General features: G+C 43.5%; 1 protein-coding gene across 2 annotated transcripts in view; it reads left to right on the top strand.

Annotated features, from left to right (window-relative positions):
• COL4A1 (collagen type IV alpha 1 chain) overlaps nucleotides 1-6773 on the top strand; it is a 141782-nt gene extending 135009 nt beyond the window's left edge. For both annotated transcript variants that reach the window (XM_083495039.1, XM_083495040.1), the window contains exons 50-52: nucleotides 1772-1886; nucleotides 4451-4623; nucleotides 5881-6773. In XM_083495039.1, coding sequence (XP_083351165.1) covers nucleotides 1772-1886; nucleotides 4451-4623; nucleotides 5881-5962 — 370 coding nt within the window. In that variant the 3' untranslated portion in view covers nucleotides 5963-6773. The remainder of the gene's footprint in view (nucleotides 1-1771; nucleotides 1887-4450; nucleotides 4624-5880) is intronic.
• Nucleotides 6774-12746: the final 5973 nt, after the last annotated feature.

Here is a 12746-nt window from a genome sequence, read left to right as displayed (position 1 = left end):
TAAACAGGGATGCCTTCAGGTGTCTTCTAAAAGTCAGATAGTTGTTTATTTCCTTGACATCTGATGGGAGGGAGTTCCACAGGGTGGGTGCCATTATTGAGAAGGCCCTCTGCCTGGTTACCTGTAACTTCTCACAGTGAGGGAGCTGCCAGAAGGCCCTGGGAGCTGGACCTCAGTGTCCAGGCTGAATGATGGAGGTGGAGACACTCCTTTAGGTTTACTGGTCTGAGGCCGTTTAGGGCTTTCAAGGACTTTCAACACTTTGAATTGTGCTCAGAAATGTACTGGGAGCCAATGTAAGTATTTCAGGACCGGTAGTCTCGGTGGCCACCCCCAGTCACCAGTCTAGCTGCCGCATTCTGAATTAGTTGTAGTTTCTGGGTCACCTTCAAAGGTAGCCCCACGTAGAGCCCCACGCAGAGCATGCACCACTCTAGCGAGACAGTTCGCAGGCAGGCAGGGCCTGCGTACCAGATGGAGCTGGTAGACAGCTGCCCTGGATACAGAATTGACCTGCACCTGCATGGACAGCTGTGAGTCCAAAATGACTCCCAGACTGCGCACCTGGTCCTTCAGGGGCACAGTTACCCCATTCAGGACCAGGGAGTCCATATCATAAAGTGTTGGCAATATAGCTAATATTATTTAATATACACAATAATATATATAATTAAATGCACTGTTCATAGATTTAATATATTTATTTATTAAACAAATTCAGTACACAAACAGATGTATGCACACCAATGCATACACCACCACCAATGGAGCTGGAAAATATGAAAGAAAACGGAAAGGTTGCAACATATGAAAATTTTGGGTTTATAAAAAAGGCAAATTCCACCCTCCCTCACCCCAATTAGGGGCCAAGATGACATTTGAGGGAGGCAACATATGTGCCTAATGAACGAATTGGGCGGGGGGGGGGGGTAGATGTGTGAGCGCACCAAAGCCCTGAAGGAAAGCAGGAGAGGAGGGGAAGAGAAGAGACCCACATCATGGGCTAAAGACTTGTGCCCCCTCTCATGCCCCCTGCTCTGGGTAAATGCCTTGGTGGCCCCTCCCAAATGTAACTCCACCCTGCCCATTTCTCCCCAAACACAACATGATGGGGGGGGGGGTGGAGGTGAAGTCAGAGGAAAGAGGTGAAGTCAGAGGAAAGAAAGAATGTCACATGAACAACACCCCTCCCCCTTTAAAATCCAAAACCAAAAATCGGTCCGAGGGGCAAGAAATAGGGAAATTGAAACTCGACTTGCCCCCTCATGGCCCCCTCATCCCAGCTGGATGTGCTCAAGGGGGGGGGGGTGAGGAATGCCACCCTCTGCCTCTCCATCAGAGGCATCTGCCTGAAGAAGCATCCCTCAGGAGGAGGTCAAGGCCACCACCCTGAGCCTCGCCTCACCAGTGGTGGAGATGAAGGTGGTGTTGAAGACATCCTCACTGAAGCGGAAGTGCAAGCAGGTCTTGCCTATGCTAGAGTCATTGGTGAGCAGAAGTTTCACCATCTTTGGGGAATTAGCAGGAGGGAGGGTCATCACCCATGGGCCACATGCTGGACCACCCTGCCCTAAACAATACACCAACTCAATAGTTTGTTCTGCTGCCTCAGCCTTTGTAGCTGGAGTCAGCTAAAGCCCTGTACTCCCAGGCCAGGTGGGCAATGCCTCCAAGGCAGGGAGCTGTTGTGATGAATAATGCAGTAAAAGGGAGGACTGGAGAGTATTCAATCTATATGTATTTTTTCAACTTTGCATTATACGTTTCTCAGGTGTGCTGTATGTGAAGCTTCTGCAATGGTGATGGCAGTTCACAGTCAAACAATTCAAATTCCACCATGTCCAGAAGGATGGAGATCACTGTGGATAGGCTACTCCTTTGTGATGGTAAGTGCTCCAAGTTATACCTGAATGCATTTAATTCTATTTCTATTAGTCCATGTTCCATTCATTTTCACACAATCTAAAAATAACCCATTCTTTTTAAGACATATGAGCAAGTTACCTTTTAAAGTTCTATTTTTGCTTGTCTAGCTGTCCAGATTTCTTCAGGGTGACCCTGGTGACCATGCTAGCTGCCATTTCTTAGGGAATAAATTGAATGGACTCTGATTTTATGAGTTTATCCACACTTCTGCCTGGTTACCCTGCCACAACAATGCTTGGAATTTAAGATCTGGGGCAAGATGTGTAGTGAAACTAAACTGGGTTTCAGAATTTACCTTAGAGGGCAACAACAATTGTGCCTATCCCCATTAAGTGCTGTATTGTTGTAGATGCCACTGCATTGATTGTGACAACACAAAGAGTAAAGCAGCTAACTCAAACTTGCACAGGGACAAGCAAAGGAGGACGCCTTCACCCTGGTGTAGCCTTTATCACACATGTGCCACAACAAGACAATGTCCTAACCACCCCCACCCCCGCAAACAGCAGACAAATCAATAGAGTTGATCCAACAACACCCTCCCACACACACACACTAACTTTATGACAATATTTTAAAAATGCAAATATATAAAGCCCTTGAAATGCATGAAATGTAGGACAGAACAAATAACTAAGTGGATATGGATCAATTCCAGTCTGGGTGCATGCACAATTTGAGGACTATACCTTGGTAAGCCTTGGTCACCCTTGTACTGAGACTGGAATGGGAAGAGTGGGACTCTGGTTCTGGATCTCTCAGCAACTTTTGATAGCATTGACCCCGATATCCTGGTCATGACTCCTGGACTGGCTTTGTGGGTTATTAAGAGCACTCTTTCACAGTTTTTCCACTCCTGCTTGCACAGCTGTGTCCAGAGAACAGTATTGGGAGATTGCTTCAGTCTTATGATGTCATAGAGCACAGTCTTGTCCTCAGTGCTGTCCACCACTGGGAGGAGTCATTAGACATTTTGAGTCAAAGTGTCATTGGTATCCTGATCCTGGTTTCCATGGTGGGTGGTTCCAGTCTCCGGGAGAGTAGCTTGTGCTGGATGGGTTTGTGTAGACACTTAAAGCAGCCACAGAATTATCTTAAAATGTACCTTTAATGAAGGACTATTTGATAGCCAGTGGGGTGGATGGTAAAACCTGGGCTATGAGACCATGTGCTTTTGTGGTTGCACATTTAATACAGGGTAAGCCTAATTTGAACATAGTGGTACTTTTTTCTAGGTAAAATTTATTGTTTTTTATTGTTTTTTATTAAATTTTGGAGTCTTCTTCTCAAAAATGGCCCAACTTATCAAGATATAAAACTAAGGAGAAATCAGCATGAATCCATAGAATACTAAAAGTACACACCCTATAAGCAAAATAAAAACTGGCAGCATGAACAACTAAAAAACAAATCAAAGCACCATCACATGCCATTGCATGCTTTGGAACAGAGGGAGATTTTCACCTGGTGACATTAGCAGGCCTCACTGGGGAAGGGTTTCATAAATCCCTTGTCAGCTTTTTCAAAATGTCCCTCAGAGGTGGCACATGGAGGGCTCAACTAGTAGGTTCATATCAGGAAAGATTCTGACTTCAACCATTGTAGTATCTGTATAGGACAAGGGTCAGCAACCTTTTTCAGCTGTGAGCCGATCCACCGTCCCTCAGACCATGTGGTGGGCCAGACTATATTTTGAAAAAACAAATAAATGAATGAATTCCTATGCCCCCAAAATAACCCAGAGATGCATTTTAAGTAAAAGGACACATTCTACTCATATAAAAACATACTGGTTCCCTAACCATCCACAGGCCGGATTGAGAAGGCAATTAGGCTGCATCCGGCCCCCAGGTATAGGATGTACTGTAAGTCATTGTTCAGAGTCAGCAATAAGCTTTGTGGCATCTTAAAGATGAACAAATTTTATTATAATATAAATTTTCAGAGACTAGAGTCCACTTCACCTGATGCATCAGATACACAAACTATTTTTGCATTTCTTGTGTCCATAATTTAAATGTAACATCTAAATTGGTAAACCATTTTAAACCACTGAGCCTAGGGCTTGCTGATCAGAAGGTCAGCGGTTCGAATCCCTGTGACGGGGTAAGCTCCAGTTGCTCAGTCCCTGCTGCTGCCAACCTAGCAGTTCAAAAGCATGTCAAAGTGCAAGTAGGTACTGCTCCTGCGGGAAGGTAAACTGCGTTTCTGTGGTTGCTCTGGTTCGCCAGAAGTGGTTTAGTCCTGCTGGCCACATGACCTGGAAGCTGTACGCCGGCTCCCTCGGCCAATATAGCAAGATGAGCGCTGCAACCCCAGAGTTGTCTGCGACTGGACCTAATGGTCAGGGGTCCCTTTACCTTTACTAACTATTTTTCAACTTCTAGTCCCATCTGTAGAATACAAATAACAGTTATTTACCCCACTGAATTGTTATTAAATACTAAATGTACTGTTGAATTATATGTAAGTAAAAGCAATAATCTATTCTTATCAACTGATGCATGACCTGTCTTTTTGGCAGCACACCAGTGCTGGTGCAGAAGGCTCAGGGCAAGCGCTGGCATCTCCGGGTTCCTGTCTGGAAGAGTTCCGCAGTGCTCCCTTCATAGAATGCCACGGCAAGGGCACCTGCAATTATTATGCAAATGCTTACAGCTTCTGGCTTGCCACTATTGAGAGAAATGAAATGTTCAAGTAAGTTGGGAACATCTTCTGCATTGACAATACCTGCCCAAGGATATAAAAAATGCATTTTGAAAGCAGCTTTTAAAATTAATGTGACTAGATGTGACAGAGTGAACTTACTTTGCCTTTTTGGTCCCTTTTTTTGGTTTGTTTCTGTTGTGCTTCTACCTGACCAGATTCTATCAATCAGATTCCCACTGCAATTGAGATCCCAATTCACAGTTCAGATACAAGTTGTCTGCATGCTTTAATGCATATTTTGGTCAAACTATTACTTTGGACCTGATACAGATTCAGCCTAGAGAAGAAGTGCATTACAGCCAGTTATGGGTCAGGAACAGAAGTGTGCTCAGATAGCAGCAGAGGAGTATATGCTCCACTGCCCGGGCAGGTGCCTGGGGCACACCCCCAAAGAGGATGGAAGCCGAGGGAGCCCGCTGTGGCTCGCCTCACAAAGCAGCATGTGGAGTTCACTTGCACACCGCAGCCCAGTTGAGAAGCTAGCAGCATTGAGCTGTCATGCAGGGAAGCTGTCTCTGCAGCTCCCTCACATGCCTAATGAGGGAGCCTATTGTGGGGGCCCATGGGGGCCTCCCGCTGCTGCCGCGCAATTTCTGTTCTCATCCTGAAGCAAAGTTCTTAACCCGAGGTACTATTTCTGGCTTAGCAGAGTCTATAATCTGAAGTGTCTGTAACCTGAAGCACCTGTAACCTGAGGTACCACTGTAGTTCTTTCATGTTCTGCTTCCATGTGGTAACTTAAATACAGTGGTACCTCGGGTTACATACGCTTCAGGTTACATACACTTCAGGTTACAGACCCAGAAATGTTACCTCGGGTTAAGAACTTTGCTTCAGGATGAGAACAGAAATTGTGCAGCGGCGGCACAGCAGCTAAAGTGGTGCTTCAGGTTAAAAACAGTTTCAGGTTAAGTACGGACCTCCAGAATGAATTAAGTACTTAACCCGAGGTACCACTGTATTGTACTTTGAACACAGGAAGCTATGTCAGAGGGATCAACATTGTGATTTACTTTCAAGGACAGTATCAAGGAATAGTGTGGGAATCAATCCTATAGGAGTAGGAATTCCTACAATTTAAGAACTGGCTTTAAGAAGGAGGCAGAGGTTAAGCTCATTAATTTCTGTTCATTGTAGAAAGTTATGATCTGATAGTTTCAGTATGTGAGCTGAGTTGGACACACTATTCCTTCAAGACAATTTTCTTCACTGGTCACATTTAGCTTTTTTTTTTTTAATTTTCAGGAAACCTACTCCTTCCACACTAAAAGCAGGAGATCTACACTCAAATGTTAGCCGTTGCCAAGTATGTATGAGAAGAACATGAGATTCCAGTTGTACCTAATATCACAATATGGTGCTATTGTGTTAACAGCGTAAAGCTTAGGCATATATCCTATGTACCTCATTGTCACCCAGCATGAAAACTGTCAAGTGCCTTACAGGAACCTGCCTAACTAAACTCTACTTCTTGGCTCTTTACTTGCTGAAGATGAAGATGATACACTTCAAATGTCACTTTTGAATAAACATTATCTTATAAATGAATGTGATGCACTGATACTCTAAATCTTCCCCCACCCCAAAAAACCAAAGGTGCTAAGAGGAGTACAGCTCTGCCTCAGGTGTGTAAATGCCCCTTTTCAATTTCTGTGCATTAGATATATAGGATTACTTCATTCTATCTTGAATTCTCAGGCTCTTTATTATATACTTAAGGTTGTTGTACAAATTAATACTAATGTAAAGAAGAGTTCTGGGGAAAGAGAACACCAATATTCCTTATTGACATAACAGAGGGTACTGACATACAAACATTTTTTCTTGGCTGAATTGTGTATGGCATTAAGGAGCCTGCATGCAAGAAGAAACATAATTCTTGCTGATGAATGAAATGAACATGCCCTCATGTTCTGTACTGCATTTTTGTTGTTTTCCTGTGGAATGCAAAATGGTCCGATGTATTTATTTATTGGGTTTCTATAAAATATGCTGATATTTTAGACATTTATGTCTAAAATAGATTGCATCATTATAATCAAGCCAACATAATTTTTAAAGGCCTTATAGGAAACTTACTTGACTGTGTACTTCATAAAAAATATAATTTGTAATAAAGCTATTTGTTTTAAAAAAAACAATGGTCTCTTGGTTTTAATACATACAAACTCAGGTCTTTTTTATTTCAGATATTTTAGGTATAGGAAAGAACAGGTACCAAAGAAAAGTTGCTTACCTATTGATTCAATGAAGTAGAAGTTCTGGGAAACTTAGGAGGAAGTGATCACATCCTCCTGGGTTTCATGATACAGAGGCAAAGAAAAGCTGAGTGCAGTTGGACACACACTCTGGACCTTAAGACTGAATTCAAAACTTAAGGAGCTGCTGGGTGAGACCCCCAAGGTCAGAAGTACTCAAAGAGAAGGGAGTCCAAGATCATAACTGCTTAACTGTCCCACTTTTATTGGGACACCACAAATTTGAAGAAGCCACACCAGCTTCTGATCCGGGAATGTCCTGGGATCCATGGTTCCTCTCTTGTTAAACCTCAGAACAGCAAGCAGAAATTGCCCGAAAGCAACCTGGAGGTCTCCAGTACACAGAATCCTAGCAGGAAAAAATACCCATCTACAAAAAGCGCTTAATAATAAACTTTCCAAAGCAGGTTGGATTAAGCAAGTTCAGCTCTTTCTCAGTTCACTAAAAACACAGCCCAGCGGTGGGGAGAGATGCCCAACCAGAAGAGTCCAATGCCACAAGTTTAAAAAAAACTTGAACACTAAGATAGTACAAAAAAGTGACAAATGAGTTCTAATCCACCTTTTCTGGGATTTGTTGTTTGTGATGATACTGAGCCAATATGGAGATTGGAATTAAACATTGGCGACAAGTCCATAGATTTAAAAACTGATTCAGGTGCTGATGTGACAGTACTGTAAAATCAGAAGCAATATATATTTGCCTTGAGCCAACCTCTGTGTTGAAACCTGGAGGTACCTTGACCTTTGTGGAAGAATTCTCTGCAGAAACATGCAATATTTGTGTTTTGTTTTTTAAAAAAAAACCCATTTCATTGTGTATGTGATTAGAGGGTCAGAAACAGATAACCTCAGCCACAGTGTAGCTGCCATGATGAACCTTGTAGGGAATATAGTTCATATAGAGGATGTATTGGGAAAAGAATGAGAGAGCCAGTGTGGTGTAGTGGTTAAGAGCGATAGACTCGGAATCTGGGGAACCGGGTTCGTGTCTCCGCTCCTCCACCTGCAGCTGCTGGGTGACCTTGGGCCAGTCACACTTCTCTGAAGTCTCTCAGCCCCACTCACCTCACAGAGTGTTCGTTGTGGGGGAGGAAGGGAAAGGAGAATGTTAGCCGCTTTGAAACACCTTAGGGTAGTGATAAAGCGGGATATCAAATCCAAATCCAATGGGACACTGTTGATATTGTTTTGAGGGATAATGCAGAATCATATAGTGTACATTCAGCACCGAGAATTCTGATTCCATCACTTTACAAGGTACAATCTGAACTAAAGAGAATGGAAAAAACCAACTGCATGGTGTGTGCCTGTGGTGCCTGTGGTTTTTTTTTACAAATGGGTAAATGAGAATCTATGTAGATCTAAAATTGAATGAAGTACACAATCTTATAAATACTAGCATACACTGACCAATGTTGCAAAAGAGACTAGTTGGCTCTGCACCCCATATTTTATTCAAGCTGGCACCCTTGAACACAGGACAGTGTTTGTGTCTCTGATTGCCAGCACACTTGCATGCACTTCTCTTAGGGACGTTATAAGTCACAGAATGATAGAACTGAAAAATTGCGGAATTGGAAGAGCTCCCAAGGGTCATCTAGTCCAACCCCCTGCAAAGCATCCATGACAAGAGGGCCATAGTTTTAACTATATGGTCGGCAAGGTGATGTCTCTGCTTTTTAAGATGATGTCTAGGTTTCTCATTGCTTTTCTCCCAAGAAGCAGGTGTCTTTTAATTTTGTGACTGCTGTCACCATCTGCAGTGATCATGGAGCCCAAGAAAGTAAAATCTCTCACTGCCTCCATTTCTTCCCCTTCTATTTGCCAGGATGGGACCAGTGGCCATGATCTTAGTTTTTTTTATGTTGAGCTTCAGACCATATTTTGCGCTCTCCTCTTTCACCCTCATTAATTCCTCATCACTTTCTGCCATGAAAGTTGTGTCATCTGCATATCTGAGGTTGTTGATATTTCTTCTGGCAATCTTTTTATTTTATTTTATTAGGAATTTATACAAAACATATTATTTTAAAACATATCATCCTTAATCCCCCCCCATTTCCCCCTCCCCCTCCCTCCCATAAAACAACCCATCCTCCCCTCCCCACCCTGACTTCCCTCAGTTCCAATCTCTGGTTTCTCTATAAATGTTATTCTCTGCATATTACAAAATTGTAACAAAATCGTGACCAACTGGGGTTGTGGCGTTCATCTCGCTTTACTGGCCATAAAACCATCTTTTTGTAGTTCCATGATCAAGGAGTTATGATCTGAAAAGGTTCTGGGATTAATTTTTTTGACTCTTATTTCCAATTCTCTTCTAGCAATCTTAATTCCGGTTTGGGATTCATCCAGTCCAGCCTTTCGCATGATGAATTCTGCATATAAGTTAAATAAGCGGGGGGACAATATACAGCCTTGTCGTACTCCTTTCCCAATTTTGAACCGATCAGTTGTTCCATTCTTGTCCCACATAGAGATTTCTCAGGAGACAGATAAGGCACTCCCATTTCTTTAACAACTTGCTATTGTTTGCTGTGGTTGACACAGTCAAATGCTTTTGCGTAGTCAATGAAGCAGAAGTAGATGTTTTTCTGGAACTCACTAGCTTTCTCCATAATCATGTTTGCAATTTGGTCTCTGGTTCCTCTGCCCCTTCGAAATCCAGCTTACACTTCTGGGAGTTCTCAGTGTAAGAACAGAGAGTTCTCATACTGCTTAAGCCTGCCCTGTAGAATTTTAACATCACCTTGCTTGTGAAATGAGCGCAATTGTGCGGTAGTTGGAGCATTCCCTCAACTGTTCCTCATAAGGCCCTTGATTATCTTGGTTACCCAACTCTGCACTTGTTCCAACTTGTCAACATCCTTCTTAAATTGTGATGCCCAAAACTGGACACAGTATTCTCGGTGTGATCTGACCAAAGCAGAATAGAGCGGTACTATTACTTCCCCTGATCTGGACACTATACTTCTATTGATGCAGCCTAGAATAGTATTAGCTTTTTCGTTGCTGCATCATACTGTTGACTCATGTCACGTGTACTTTTCACATGTGCAGCTGATTCTTCCTGCCTAAGGACAAAAACATACATTTATCCCTATTGAAATTCATTTTGTTACCTTGTGCCCAGTTCATCAATCTGTGAATGTTATTTTGAATTCAAATTCTGCATTAGATACCTTCCCGGTTTGGTGTCATCTGCAAATTTGATGAACATACCTTCAATTCCAGCATCCAGCATCACCTAATACACATTCCTCATATTTAGGCGTGCCTTGGACATCAAGCTATTTTAGACAATACCCAGCAAGATCTTTTTTTTCTGCAGTAGATACAATTTGATAGACTGCTGTTCTTGACTGACATGCAAAAATAAATTGATGGCCTGGCCATACCCTGAAAATGAAGGCTCACTGGTAACAGCAGATGCAGCGAGTGCTTTTCTGACACCCAGAGCTTGAAAAATGCCTCTCAAACTTTGATGGGGGTGCTGCTTTGAAAGTAATTTCTAAATTTCTGTAAGAATATAATTCCACATAGGTTAAAATAAAATAAAAACCCATGAATTTTATATATTTTACCAAACAAATATTTCCTCATCTCATTAATGTTTTCACACAAAAAATTACTGTGCTTTTATATGCATTGTAAGCCACCCAGAGTGGCTAGGGAAACCTAGCCAGATGATGATGATGATGATTTTATTGCTAACCAGTACATGGGCATAGCCAGGATTTTTGTTAAGGGTCAGGCTTTATATTAGTGGGGGGCATAACCTCAGTTAGTTAAATATTTTTATTGATTTACTTGATTTAGGGGGGTAGCTGCCCTCCTGGCTGGGCCAGATTTGTGTATAGGCTAAGTAGGGTGAAGCCTAGGGCCTCTAAATCTAGGGGGCCTCGCCAGACAGCCCACTTCCCAGTGGGAAGTCACCACTCTCCAAAATTGCAAACCCAAGACTTCATGCAAGGGCAGGGCAACTCAGGCCCAGCAACTATGAGACCAGTGGGGCCCAATTTGAAGCTCTGGGGCCCAACTTGGAATCTTAGAGATATAAATACAATTCATCTAGATTGCCCTGGTGCAGGGGCCCCCATAGGAGCAGTCTGCAAGGCCCAATTTGGCCCAGCTGCTCCAATTGCCTTAAGGCCAGCCCTGATGAGGGGTTGCAGGGGTTGGGCTGACAAGTGCTGCCACTTCTAGGTCCCTAGTCAGATTACAGACTCAAAAATGCAGTCTTGACTATGCTACCACTAAGTGGATTTGTAACTGGCTGACTGACCAAACCCAAAGGGTGCTCATCAATGGTTCCTCTTCATCCTGGAGAAGAGTGACTAGTGGGGTGCCACAGGGTTCTGTCTTGGGCCCGGTCTTATTCAACATCTTTATCAACGACTTGGATGATGGACTCAAGGGCATCCTGATCAAATTTGCAGATGACACCAAACTGGGAGGGGTGGCTAACACCCCAGAGGACAGAATCACACTTCAAAATGACCTGGACAGAATAGAGAACTGAGCCAAAACAAACAAGATGAACTTTAACAGTGAGAAATGTAAAGTATTGCACTTGGGCAAAAAAAATGAGAGGCACAAATACAAGATGGGTGACACCTGGCTTGAGAGCAGTACCTGTGAAAAGGATATAGGAGTCTTGGTTGACCACAACTTGACATGAGCCAACAGTGTGACGCGGCAGCTAAAAAAGCCAATGCAATTCTGGGCTGCATCAATAGGAGTATAGCATCTAGATCAAGGGAAGTAATAGTGCCACTGTATTCTGCTCTGGTCAGACCTCACCTGGAGTACTGTGTCCAGTTCTGGGCACCACAATTCAAGAAGGACACTGACAAACTGGAACGTGTCCAGAGGAGGGCAACCAAAATGGTCAAAGGCCTGGAAACGATGCCTTATGAGGAACGGCTAAGGGAGCTGGGCATGTTTAGCCTGGAGAAGAGGAGGTTAAGGGGTGATATGATAGCCATGTTCAAATATATAAAAGGATGTCACCTAGAGGAGGGAGAAAGGTTGTTTTCTGCTGCTCCAGAGAAGCAGACACGGAGCAATGGATCCAAACTACAAGAAAGAAGATTCCACCTGCGGGGAGAGAGGAGAGGAGTGGCGGCCGCCCGGGGAGGGGGGTGGTGGAAAGGGGGTCACATCCGCTGCAGCCGACACTCAGCATTAGGAAGAACTTCCTGACAGTAAGAGCTGTTTGACAGTGGAATTTGCTGCCAAGGAGTGTGGTGGAGTCTCCTACTTTGGAGGTCTTTAAGCAGAGGCTTGACAACCATATGTCAGGAGTGCTCTGATGGTGTTTCCTGCTTGGCAGGGGGTTGGACTCGATGGCCCTTGTGGTCTCTTCCAACTCTATGATTCTATGACTTGTTATGGAAATAAAGGGGGGCACTTATTGGAAATCATTTTTGTCACCTCTCAACACCTCTCCTCCCTCAAAACCCCGGGACAATGAGCCTTTGCACTGTTAATCGAGAAAGCTGGTTTCTATTGGCAAAACTTGTTGGATTGTTGCAAGTGTCAAAATTGTACCCCTTTGTACTTGACCGTGCTGGACTACTAGCCTTTGGAAATTACATAAAATCAATGCCATAACCAATTCTCCCATTTCAATGGCATTTTGCTTCAAAAGGAAAGGCAGACTTGGACATTGCCTTCCTCCATAATACTCTAAGCGAGAGGTCATGTGTTCAACTTGGATACCACCCTCCTCCATAATCCTTGGGATATACAGTCAAGTACAGAGCGCCCCTCCCTTGAGAGGAACAATGAACATCTGTTGATGGGTTTCCTGAGTCCAGGTGTTCCCACAGCCCATCCTTGGGAAGG

This window comes from Podarcis liolepis (genome assembly GCF_965112155.1).
Source record: "Podarcis liolepis genome assembly, chromosome: 3".
NCBI lineage: Eukaryota > Metazoa > Chordata > Lepidosauria > Squamata > Lacertidae > Podarcis > Podarcis liolepis.
The sequence above is the reverse complement of the archived record's forward strand: the minus strand, read 5'-3'. Positions and strand labels throughout refer to the sequence as shown.